Source organism: Dama dama, chromosome 20 (assembly GCF_033118175.1).
Source record: "Dama dama isolate Ldn47 chromosome 20, ASM3311817v1, whole genome shotgun sequence".
Taxonomy (NCBI): domain Eukaryota; kingdom Metazoa; phylum Chordata; class Mammalia; order Artiodactyla; family Cervidae; genus Dama; species Dama dama.
In genome coordinates, this window is record NC_083700.1 from 68,618,270 (window position 1) to 68,631,742 (window position 13,473).

Here is a 13,473-nt window from a genome sequence, read left to right on the forward strand (position 1 = left end):
TGTGAAAAATTTCATGAGTTTCAAGGGTTCTCTTTTAAGACTTACTATAAATATTGAAGTGTAATCAACTAATTGGCCTACATTCAAGTATTCAGAATTCTCTGCACGATGGTACCTGCTAGTGAATGCTAAATTCTACTTGTATAACCACTTATTAGAAAAGTCACAAGTGAAAGGACTAGCTAAGAGTGAACTCTATAATTCAGGTTAATCAAGGAATACAAGTGTACCTAATAGGTAATTAGAAAAACAATAATTCGTTAATGTGTACTTAATTACTGTTTTTTTAAATGCATAGTTTTTATATTTTGTATTCAACTGAAAGGCAAATGCATATGTCAACTTAAAATAATTATTAAAACTTATAGTCAATATTTTCTTAATACTTTCTGAAATCTTCACTAATTTAGTTAAATCCATTTTCAAAATTAAAATTTTTTTACTAGTGCTGTCATTTTAAATTATCTGTCATTTGCCATCAGCAAGTTGGCTGTTTTTAAATCATTTCTAATTATTTTTCTTTGTAGTCACTCGAATAAGCTGACACTCAAAAATGTCCTCACATCCAGACCCAGAGCTCCAATTAATTAGTTGTGTTATATAAGAATACATATCCATATAAATGAGAATATTGAGGAATGTCTTTCCATCCTCATAAAGGAACATGTAAGGGATAAATTGCAGTAACAACTGACGTCTGTATAGTGCTTCACAGTTTACAGGGCTTCCCAGGTGGCGCTAGCGGTAATACAAGAGGCTTTCATTTATATCCCTCTTGGGAGTGTCATAGCCACTCTGTTGGAAACGTCACTATTTTGTTGGTTACAGTGTTGTTATACTATATACAAGCTCTGGAAATTGGTGATGGACAGAGAAGCCTGATGTGCTGCAGTCCACAGGGTCGCAAAGAGTTGGACATGACTGAGTGACTAAACTGAACTGATACTATATAATTATATAGGGGAAAGACCATTTATTTGATGTTTGCAGTGATGTTTAGTTTCAACATCAAAAAATTTGGGAAATGTACTTTTCCAAGAAAACATAACTGCTTGTATAAAGTAAAAACATTAAAATGTGTAGCTATAAACCATATTTTTTTCAAGCTCCAATGCCACAAAGTGAATATATAAATTGGACCAGATATAAAATGGTAAGTTGCTAGGTGGTGGGGTCCATGATAAATTGAAAAGTACATTCTTGCCTAGAGCTACACATTTAAAAATATTTAAACACTGCAGATGGTGACTGCAGCCATGAAATCAGAAGATGACTGCTTCTTAGCAGGAAATCTATGACAAAACCAGACAGTGTGTTCAAGAGTAGAGACATCACTCTGCCAACAAAGGTCTGTATAGTCAAGGCTATGGTCTTCCCAGTGGTCATGTATGGTTGTGAGAGCTGGACCATGAAGAAGGCAGAACGCCAAAGGATTGATGCCTTTGAACTGTGGTGCTGGAGACGACTTCTGAGAGTCCCTTGGACAGCAAGGAGATCCAGCCAGTCAATCTTAAGGGAAATCAGCCCTGAATGCTCACTGGAAGGACTAATGCTGAAGCTGAAGCTCCAGTATTTTGGCCACCTGATGGGAAGAGCTGACTCACTGGAAAAGTCCCTGATGCTTGGAAAGATTGAGGGCAGAAGGAGAAGAGGATGTCAGAGGATGAGGTGGCTGGATGGCATCACCAATGTAATGGACATGAACTTGGGTAAACTCTGGGAGGTGGTGAGGGACAGGGAGGCCTTGGTGTGCTGCAGTCCATGGGGTCACAAAGAGTCAGACACAACTGGGTGACTGAACAACATCTGAACACTATGGGACAAAGAAAACATATCCTTGTGCCTCACATGGAACCTCTGCTCCATACTTGCAGAACATGGGGTGTAGAAGAAGAAATAAAGCAGAAATAAAGAAGCACAAGGAGATGATATGAGAAGTGATTTGGGTCACAGGAATTTAGCCTACAGGACTGAGGTACAAAGAGCAAGGTTGACAAATATGGCTGATGCTCATCCAATATCACCAGCTTCTTTCTATCTCTCTGTACTGACTTGGATTTGTTGTTGGGACAGCACAATATGTCTATAAGGATGTGGCTCTGGGCATAATACCTTTAGACAATTTTGTTACAGTGAAATGACATAATAATAATTATGTTATAGAATTGCTAAGAAATTAAATGAAAGTATACATGACAAAGGCTTAGCAGAGCTTTTTCACATTGTAAATACTAAATAGATTATTATAATCACTGGAAAGAATAATCACTCCTTAAGCACTCCTTGAATTTCTAACATATACTGAAGATCGAAAATAACATTCAGATTTATATGGTAAGAAACTTACAAGGGAAAAGGCAAAGTTTTTCCTTTCACTCAAATAAATCAATAACCATGAAACCAAAGATACAAGTTTCCCCTCTGTGTGGGTTGATCTGTAACCACAAACATCTTCTTTCCTTTAGAACCATAAAAGGTACTGGGCAAGTTATTCGGACTCTATTTCTACAAGTAGTCATACTTGTACCAACTAGATCTTTGCTTTCTGAAATGATGTTCACGGAAAGGCCTCAGGAATTTGGTTCAGTTAAAAATGCATTGACTGAACAGCACTGTGTGAGATGCTATGCTCAGTTTTGTAAATCTGAGATGAAGAGAGCAGGATTTCTGATCCTGAAGCCCTGACCTGCCCAGAATAGAGAAGAGAAACATGGAAGAAGGTTATTTCAATACAATTGCAATGCCTGAGTTCTTCACTCTGTTTTATATATCTTTCCTTCCACCTATTTCAGTGGGAGGGGATTTGTAAGCATTGTGCAAATGCAAGGATCAGTATGCTATGAAAAGACTGAAGGAAGATACATGCCTAGCCTTCAATGTCTAGTTTTAGTTCTATATCCTCCAGGAAGTTTTCCATTCTACTGTGATTTTTAATTTACTAAAACTCCTTTGAAAATGGCTGATTAATCATTCCCCATTAAATGGCAATTAATTTGCTTCCTGAGCATATGTTTTATGCACCTAACCAGATTATAGTAAGCCCTCTGAGGAGAGGACTGTTTTGGGTAGTATGCATGCTACATAAACCTGAAAAGCTGAATGTTTTATTGTCACTAGACTAGGAGCTAGACTAGACAGATGGACCTTTGTTGGCAAAGCAGAGACATTACTTTGCTGACAAAGGTCCAGCTAGTCAAAGCTATGGTTTTTCCAATAGTCATGTATGAATGTGACAGTTGGACTATAAAGAAAGCTGAGAGCTGAAGAATTGATGCTTTTGAACTGTGGTGTTGGAGAAGACTCTTGAGAGTCCTTTGGACTGCAAGGAGATCAAACGAGTTAATCCTAAAGGAGATCATTCCTGAATATTCATTGGAAGGACTGATGCTAAAGTTGAAACTCCCAATACTTTGACCACATGATGCGAAGAACTGACTCACTGGAAAAGACTGATGCTGGGAAAGATTGAAGGCAGGAGGAGAAGGGGACGACAGAGGATGAGATGGTTGGCTGGTATCACTGACTCAATGGACATGAGTTTGAGTAAGTTCTGCGAGGTGGTGATGGGCAGGGAAGCCTGATGTGCTGTGGCCCATGGGGTTGCAAAGAGTTGGACATGACTGAGCAACTGAACTGAACTAAACTGAGACTAAAAAGCAGTAAAAAACAATGTCCACAAATAATAAATATAATACCTTGGTACTCTATTATATTGAAAGCTCCTATGAAACAGTGTTTCATAAGACTTTTTGGTATAATTTAAGTATTTAGGTTAGAGACAGAAGAAATGGTAAATATAAACTTCTGTTATATAATAAATGTTCTATTGAAACTTTTAACCAACAACATTTATATTTTTGGTCCTGCTTTATTACCTGGTGGTAACAATTTACACTTACTCTCAGGGCAGCAGAACACACATTCAGCTGCCCCATAAATGAAGAGTTGCAGCCAGAGAAAACTCAGTGATCTCTCATTTATTTTAATGACACATGGCAAAGGTGGCTGGGATGAAAAATAATATGCCTAAAACTCACAAATCACCAGGTTGATAATTTATCATCTAAATCTAGATTTCCTAACTATTGCTACTGAAGCCCATAGAAAAAAATATGCTTATTAACATAAATACTTTTAAAAGAGAGGTAAAAAAAATAATGGGCTTCCTTGGGGTTTCAGATAGTAAAGAATCTGCCTGCATGTGGGAGACTCAGGTTTGATCCTTGAGTTGGGAAGATCCCCTGGAGAAGGAAATGGCAACCTGCTTCAGTATTCTTGCCTGGATAATTCTATGGACAGAGGAACCTTGCAGGCTACAGTCCATAGTGTCACAAAGAGCTGGACACAATTGAGCTACTAACACACAAAGAAAATAATAACAGAAGAGAAACGAATTTTATTTGAAAACTAGTAAATAATTATAAATAGATTGAGTCCTATATATGTTTACTTCCAATATCTAAGATTTGGCCACTGCTCATATCTAATTTTATTGCTCCTATATTTCATATCTGTCTCTTCCTTTCATTTCCTCTGCCATTAGCGAAATTCTGCTTTTCATCACTTATCTAGATCACTGCAACAACTGCTTCACCAGTTTCTTGACTTTCTGCTCAAGCTGATCTTTTACAAAGATGCTGAATTAATCCTGCCATAATACACTCCCAAATTTCTGATTCCTTGCTGAAATATTCTCAGTGCCTCCTTCTTGCTTTTAGAGCAAAGTCTAAACTGCTTTACTCTAGCATTTAATAATTTCTGTGCTCTTGTTTCAATTTATTTTTCTCTCCCAACAGTCCTCTTCATACATTACATACACTAAATACATTTATACATTTCATCCACTGAAGTGAAACTATTCAGTACTCCTATACATGCCTTTAACTTTCTAACATCTATTTTTTTCACATCTTCCCTAAGCCTGGGATGCGCTTCCAAACTCTATCCATCCTTTAGGGTCAAGCTCGAATGTTACCTCTTCCATAAAGTTGTTTTTAAATTCTTCAGCAGTAATTTTTATTCTTTCTGAAATTTTACAGAAAATATTTCACTATCTCCTTAAAATAACTTATTGGTTCATACCTAAAGTATATTGAGTACTGGAGTCTGTGGCAGTTGTACCTGGCTCTGTCATGCCAAGTATAAAGGCTTTGAACATAGTAGATACCCAAGTAGTTGCTGAACAAATGACTGGCATAATTAATGAATATTTAGTAGTTTCAGAACTGTGGACTTTGTATAAAGGGTCATACATGGGACCTATTTGAACCTCATTGACAACTATAAAATAAACATATATATTTTGAATAATCTGACTTGTTTTATAAACTAGTGATTTATTAAATTTTTCCACCTTTTCTCCTTAGCATCTCTGGGATTATAGAGAGATGGCCCAAGGAGCTCCCTCTTTGGCAGTGAGAAATGAACAGTAGAGAAATGAATTTTCTACAGTACACTCGGCCTCTGACTAAAGCTGTTCCATTTTGTGTATCGGCCTCCCCGTAAGACTTTGCTTAGAGAAACCATTCACTACTAAAACAAACAAACAAAAAACCTTGGGATTCCACCACTGAGACACAATAACTCTGTATTTGCTTCAAGTCTCCATTCCACATGAAAACATCTTCACGTGATAGTGATGTAAATGAGCTGCTGTGTTTTGGTTGAGTTTGTTCTTATAAGAAAAATACCAAAATGTTAGCATAAAATAGTATTTCAGACAATTTTATATCAGGTCCTCCTACAATACCTAACTTTGCAAGAGACATGATATTCTATAATGGTCATTGATCTCAATCCTTGATCTGACGCTAGTGGTCTGAGAACTAGTTAGCTGTTGAATTTTACAGATGTTATAATCTTTCTGGATATTTTTCATAGCTTTGAAAGCTATGAGAAGCAGTTATACAGCTTTATATTTCTGTAAAAGACAATGGCACAACATTCTATTGCCTAGGCTAATGGTAGCCCATCCCCTCACCCACAGAGTAGAAAATTGTATTCTACAATAAATATAAAACGTATCTTCACTGAAATCTATCTTAGACTCCTGGTCAGTTACACAATTTCAGGTTCATTATTTAGGGGTAAAAATACCTGTTTAAGTCACGGTGAATAATTGGCTGTCTCAAGTTGTGAAGGTACTCCATACCTTTGGCAACATCCACTGCAATGATTAATTTTGACTGCAAATCAAGTATCCTAGAAGTTAAAAATAGATTTAATGAGGATGAAATGGTCAAATCCAATACTACATCTTTTAAAAGAAATCAATAGTGTGTGTAATTTGTTATTCTGTACAATTTTAGCCTTTTTTGCTTGATTGAAGGTTAAGCTAAAAACTCAACAAATGTGGAAAAATAGCTTTTCTACACCTGATAATACTTAACTATAGATCAATTCAGATACCAGCCCCTCTTATTTAAACATTCAACTTGATTTTATAACATTTGTAATATTGCACTTAATTTCTTTATAATAACATAAAAAGGAAATCTAATCCCTGAGTAAAAACCACATTCTAATTATCATATGCATAGATATAGGAAGTGAATTCAAATTAGACTTGTACAAATTATTCTTTCTTAAAACTTTAAAAAATAAATACTGCGACCCCTGGTAATTATTTTATTCTGAGCTCACACATATCTGCTTTCCTGGTACATCAAATTTAGCCTAATTATTCAGTTACTAATTTAAATTCCTTGAATTTGTTATCTTAAACTGGATTCTTGTTAAGAAAACATAGAAGTCTTTCTATTCATTAAAAAATAATTATTGGGCATAAATTATTGGCCATCTTTAGAATGCCCCATTTCCTAGAACTCGGAGATTTCAGAAAGTAAAGGCTCATCTAAGCAGAAAGCATATGAGGTGCTGTAACTGTAATTCCAATGACATGCAAAATGATAGATCAGTGACCATACCGCTTCTGTTCATGGAGCAGGGAGAACAGGGAACCCCCGGATATGTACTGCGTAACAATGGCGAACTGGCTGGGGTCATTCAAGCAAGCACCCACAAACTGAACGACACACGGGTGATTCAGCCGGCAGAGGATGGACACCTCTCGGCAAAACATATCCACATCCGACTTGGAGCAGTAGGTGTTGGCTCGGTAACTGGAAATGACAGCAAGGGGAAGTCTTCAGTCATCAGATGAATCAAAACAAGGGGCTCACCATGCATATTCTTCTCAACGTTTACTACTCTGATGCTAAAATTTCTCATTTGCTTGCTTACCGTTTTATAGCCACTATTTTATTTCTGCATCGTCCTTTATACACTTTCCCAAAGGAACCTAAAATTGTGTAAGACAAACACATAAACTCATGTTATCATATGGAGCTCATTAAACTAAAACAGACTAGTATTTTCTTAAGTTACCTGAGCCGATAATCTCATGGAACTCAATTTCTGAGAGCTGAAGATGGAAATGTGAAGGCAAGCCAGCCCTTAAGAGGAGAACATCTGCCTTCTCTGCAAACAGGAATCATTATTTTATATTTAAAAAAAAATAAACAGCAAACATGTGGATGTTTAAACATGCACATATATGCTTAACCAAAAACATCTTTCCCTAGTACCATTTAATTTTCCAACTGTAACTGACTATTTGGACATACAAAAACCTTGTCGCAAATGATCCCTATCCCTATGCATTAAAAACATGTTAGCTCTCTGCCTTTGCTACCTGACCTTTGTTATCAGAGAGTTTATACCTGATTTGGCCAACCACTACTTGTCTGTATGATGTGGCAACTCTGGAATACAGTTCACATCACATCATGATAAAGAGTCTTATCTGGTCAATCCCTTCAACCTGTCACACAAAGCTTAGTCAAATAGACATAAATTCCACCTTTAAAGAGATGCCAATTAGGAAATAAGCTTATGAATCATTCAGAAGACACATTCATAGCCAGAAATAATTTTTTAAAATTTCAAACTCTAAATAATTCAATATAAATTTATAGTTGTATACATTTTACTTCCCAAATTCAGTGGTATTAATTTCTGTGTGTAGTATACATTCAGAAAGTTCCCAAAGTATTACTTGTTTGGGATCTCTTGAAAACTAATTTTTTTTCTCAGTTTTTTTTCCCTATGACAAACCTGTTACCAATTCTTATGAAAGATATTAATAGTTACAACTTAACTTTCATTAAAAACACAGAAGTCTATGAGAATTTGATCTTCTTTTAATATTCATATGGAATTTTCACAGTTACACATTCATGAACTAAAAGGACATATGCAAAATAACAGCAGATGAGGTTAATCGTGGAAAGAATGATCTGCTAATAATATTACTTATGCCTGCAAAATAGTCATTTGTAATATGTAAGACAAAATAGGAAGTTACCATATTTGAGGCAGTAATTACTCAGTAATAAAATATAACAATTGTCCCATATTAAAATACCTTTTGTCATGCTTTTAATCTTCCCCAAAGGAGATGGAACAGACACATAGGAGCCATCTGAAATACAATTATATTATAGAGTTAAAAGTAGCAAATGATTTTTCCAACATAAAAGTTAAGCATTATACAAAGAAGCACATAACAAAAGAAAACTTGCTAATGACACCAAATGAGAGTGTAACTGAAGCCCAGGCCTTCTGTGGATACTGAAACTGTAGAGCAAGTATCTATTTAGAGAGTACGTAAAATGATTAAGAATACAAATCCAAGGTCTAGCAGACTCCAGCAAATTTAATTTGTGTCTGCATATGAGTATTCTCTGTCCTGTCTTAATAGATTGCTGAAAGGGAAAATGACTGCTCAGCTTACTAGGCCTTCCCAGGCATGTACCAGCCTCATAAACACCCAGTCCAGGGGATGTAAAACTTGGAGAAACTGCAGATGGGTGAGTTAGAAAGTAGCCTAAGTGGGGGCTTCTTTATTTTCAGCCTTACTCAGACATAAATTTTCTTAAAATAAAGCTAATTGATAAGCCTTCCTCCCAGACCCTAAAAATGTTGCTAACAGAAACACAGGTTTACCTTTAGCCACAATATCACTACAATGAAAATTTAAAAAGAAAGAGGGTACCTCCTCCAGGCTGAGAATATTCATTACAGGGCAATTCATCCTGAGGTCTCTTATAATGTTTCAGCAGTGTGACAATTGCATCATGTCCTTTATGAAAAGACAAAGAAGGGCAAAGGGTCTTAATTCTTATTTGATCTATTCAGCTCACCATCTAATTGCAAAATAACCAGAGGTAGCTTGAAACATGATGAATCTTAAGAAGTAATACACTGCAATAGGAATTGAGTACTTTCATTCATGTAGTCATTCAAAATAATTCATTAAGACTCCACTATCATTTTGTAACATATAAAAACATCGAATCACAAAGTCATATACCTGAAACTAATATAATATTGTAAGTACACTTCAATTAAAAAAAAAAAAAGACTGCTATATGTGAGGCACTGTTTCAAGCACTATGTTGGGTATGGGGGATGCAATGAACAAGGCAACTGTGGTTCTTCTCTCAGGAAGTTTAGTGTAATTGAACAAACAATAAGAATTATAGAAATTCTAAATGAGTAAACATCAAGTGCAATGGGAGTATATAAAAAGATCATGATTAGAAGAGTGAAAAGTACATTTGGTAACCAGGAAGGAGAGATTTATTTGCTGTGAACGAGCATTACATTTGACTGGCAAGTGCAGTATAACAGGGCATTAAGATAATTTCCACAGATTCCTGTGGCAGGAGACAGCTGGCTGCCTACCAATATTTGTAGTTTCCATTCACAGAGTGAATTTGTCACTGAGAATGGCTGCGCATCCAGGGACAAAAACTCTGTATCCCCATTGCATCTAACTGTGGCTTTGTGACAAATACCCATCAAGTAAATATGAGCAAAAGTGATGTCATTTCCAAGTGTGGACTTTGAGAAATAAGTGAGTCTTCTCTCCTCTCGCTATTTGCTAGCTGGATGTGGAGGGCTCTGAGACCACATGGGAGGGGAAAAAGCAATCCACTGACCAGAAATGCCTACCCTGAACTGTAACATGACTGAGAAATAAATTTCTTTTACATAATACCACCAAAAGTTGGGAACTTGCTAATTGTACTATGAACTTAAAATTACAAAGAATAAAATGTCAAATCCTTCTTGAGTAGACAGACAATTTTCAATAGAACTAAACTTTGATACTATTTTATGCTTTAACTGTGAAAATAATCTACTGTAGCTAATTTATACAAGAAGAAAACAAAGTCAGCCTTAAAGACCCTGCCAAGAGACTTGTGAATTGCAACAGAACTCACTGTATAAAGGGCAAAATTTAGAAACTGAAAAAGTATAAGTGCTTATCTATCATGAAGGGTTCATAGTTAACATGGCTTCAGATACATTTAGCTAGAATATAGAGAATATGCTGTGAATTGTGCCTGCTTATTAAATCCTTTCAAAAAAGAATTAAAATTAATAGAGCATGAAGGATCATGAGATGAAATGATTAAGATATTTATCAGCACTAAAAGCTTTTCAAAATTCAACATTTCAGATCCAGATTCCTCAAGAAAGTAAAAAAAAAAAAAAAGAATTGTAACTATCATTGTTTAAACTTGTAGAAAAACATATCTACAGAGTTAACAATTAGTGTCCATTATCTTATCATCTGTAGCAGATCAATGATTTTCTCAAATCATCGACACAGGTGAGGAGGGCATGGCAAACCACTTCGGTATTCTTGCCTGGAGAATGCCATGGACAGAGGAGCCTGGTGGGCTACAGTCCATGGGGTTGCAAAAGAGTCAGACATGACTGAAACAACTTAGCATGCACACATGCGTGATGAAATAATGGGAAACTAGTACCATCAATATTCTTTTACTGGACTCTCATGTACTCACAATCAGGGAAACTGCAAAACATGAAAGACATAAGCCAACACCTGTTGGCTTTCTAAAGAAAGAGTCTACTAATCAGAAAGAAGAGATAAGGTAAAGAGCCCCAAATGGGAGAAAGCATGACATGTTCAGAAAATGAAAGATGGCCAGTTTGGTTGGAGCATCACAAGCAAGGATGAGTGGTCCAGATTTAGCTGGAGAAGTGGATGAGTGCACATCACATGGAGGAGTGCTTTTCAGACTTAATTGTGTGTACAAGAATCACCTGGAGGGCATGTTAAACCACAGATTCCTAAGCCCTACTCAGAGATTCTGATTGAAAAGGCCTCTAGTGGGATCTGAGAGTTGCTTTTCTAACAAAGTCCCAGGTGAGGCTGATCAGTAATCCACACTTTAATACTACTGATGTGGAGCTTTACAGCTTATAGGTGAGGATAAGGAGTCTGGATACTAACACAGAGAAGATGGGAGATTGCTGGAAGATTTTGATTAATTGAAGGGCATGATTTGTTTTTACTTTTCAAAAATATCCTTGTTTATAGATTAGAGGTGATGAGACTTCTTCATAAGGCTGTCGTAAAGATTAAGAGAGATAATAGATGTAATATGCCTAACAGTTCTAACACATAAATATGCTTTTTGGATTTTTTCACTGCTTTCTTGCCTTACTATTTTGCTTCAAGAATTGTAAATGAACTTGGAACCTCTTTTTTTGGAACTTCAGATAGATTTTCTAAATCAGTCAGTTCAGTTCAGTCCCTCAGTTGTGTCTGATTCTTTGTGACCCCATGGACTGCAGCACACCAGGCCTCCCTGTCCATTGCCAACTCCTGGAGTTTATTCAAACTCATGTCCATTGAATCGGTGATGCCATCCAACCATCTCATCCTCTGTTGTCCCCTTCTCCTCTCGCCTTCAATTTTTCCCAGCATCAGGGTCTTTTCGAATGAGTCAGTTCTTCTCATCAGGCAGCCAAAGTATTGGAGTTTCAGCTTCAGCATCAGTCCTTGTAATGAATATTCAATACCAGTATAAATACCAGTGTATTCATTTTCTTTGCTGCTGTTGTTAATTACTACAGATATGGTGGTTTAATTCAACTCTACTATGTTATAGTTCTGGAGGTCAGAGTCCCAACATGATTCTCACTGGGCTAAAATCAAGCTGTTGGCAGGCCTGCATTCCTCCTAGAGACCCTAGGGAACATCAGTTTCCTTTCCTTTCCTTTTCCAGTTTCTGAAAGTGAAAGTGAAGTAGCTCAGTCGTATCCAACTCTTTGCAACCCCATGGACTGTAGCCTACCAGGCTCTTCCCTCCATGGGATTCTCCAGGCAAGAATGTTGGAGTGGGTTGCCATTTCCTTCTCCAGGGGATCTTCCCGACCCAGGGATCAAACCCGGGTCTCCTGCATTGTAGGCAGATGCTTTAACCTCTAGAGGCCACCAAAATTCCTCAGCTTGTGGCCCCCTTTCTATATCCTCAGAACCATCAACAGCTGGCTGAGTCCTTCTCACATCCTATCACTCTGGCTTCTGCTTACATTTAAGGAGCCCAATGTTACATTAGGCCCATCTGGAAGATCCAGGTTTATTTTCTCTCTCTCAAAGTCAGCTAGTCAGCAGCCTTAACTCCCCCTTTGCCACTTGCTACGTAAAGCAGCATACTCACAGGTTCCAGGGAACAGGACCTCAGCATCTCTGGGGGGTATTGTTCTGCCTATCAACTCAAATCTCAGTGTGCTTATGTTTGCATGTTGGTACTGCTTTTCTTTCTTCTCCACTGCTAATGACCATTTGAGCCTCAGGCAAATTAGCACCACCACCAAGAATTTCCCACAGAATTAAAGCACCCCTTCATCTGTCCCACTGCTAGATTCTTAGGCGCTAAGGTTTTATCTGCTTCTATCCACACTGTCTGATCCTACTTAAATAAGACCTGTGATACTTTTGAAATTGTTATTTTACTTAATTTGATTTTTAAGTGTTTGGGACCAGGAAGAACAGAACAAATCAAAAACAAATCTTTTTCTTATTTCTGTTTTTCCTAAGAGAAGCTCCTTTGAGGAAAGAAAAGAACCCAAACCACAAGCACTTACCCAAGCACAACAAAGCTCAAATCACAGAGCCCACCTCGTTGCCAGTCTCAGCCCCTCTGTTGGACTGACAGTGGCTGACAGCTGAGAGGGCCTCCTGCTTCCCCGAGTGAAGCAGAAAGCCGCATCTTGAATCTTGAACGCCTGTGTGAGTCCGTGATCACACCCTTGATGTTACCTTTCATCTCAACAGCTCTCTTGGCTCCACTTGCTCTGAGCAGTTTTAATTTCCTGCCAGCACAGTGGCACAATTTGCTGGCATTTTCCTTAGGATGCTTTTCATCAAGAGCCTAATGAGTGCCTGGGTTCTGGCGGATGATAAGCACGAGGCTGCCAGGGAAATGCCAAGAGGCCCCCTTGGCTCTGGAAGGCATCTCTGCCTAATTTCCCACCTCCTGCTACATGTACGGGCAATTCTCTGCTAGCATCGCTCTGACAAACTACCAGTGTGTGCAAAGAAACCTGAAAACCACTAGAGCCCAGTACCCTGATACTTGGCTGTGAGGG

The 13,473-nt window shown here is 37.5% G+C and overlaps 1 protein-coding gene across 1 annotated transcript in view; it reads right to left on the minus strand.

The window, feature by feature from the left end:
• Window positions 1-13,473, minus strand: part of TNNI3K (TNNI3 interacting kinase) — a 318,691-nt gene that overhangs the window by 191,751 nt on the left and 113,467 nt on the right. Inside the window, exons 12-17 of the mRNA XM_061121609.1 lie at window positions 9,056-9,142; window positions 8,426-8,482; window positions 7,387-7,479; window positions 7,243-7,300; window positions 6,927-7,121; window positions 6,097-6,201 (exon numbers count right to left, since the gene is read on the minus strand). Coding sequence (XP_060977592.1) covers window positions 6,097-6,201; window positions 6,927-7,121; window positions 7,243-7,300; window positions 7,387-7,479; window positions 8,426-8,482; window positions 9,056-9,142 — 595 coding nt within the window. The remainder of the gene's footprint in view (window positions 1-6,096; window positions 6,202-6,926; window positions 7,122-7,242; window positions 7,301-7,386; window positions 7,480-8,425; window positions 8,483-9,055; window positions 9,143-13,473) is intronic.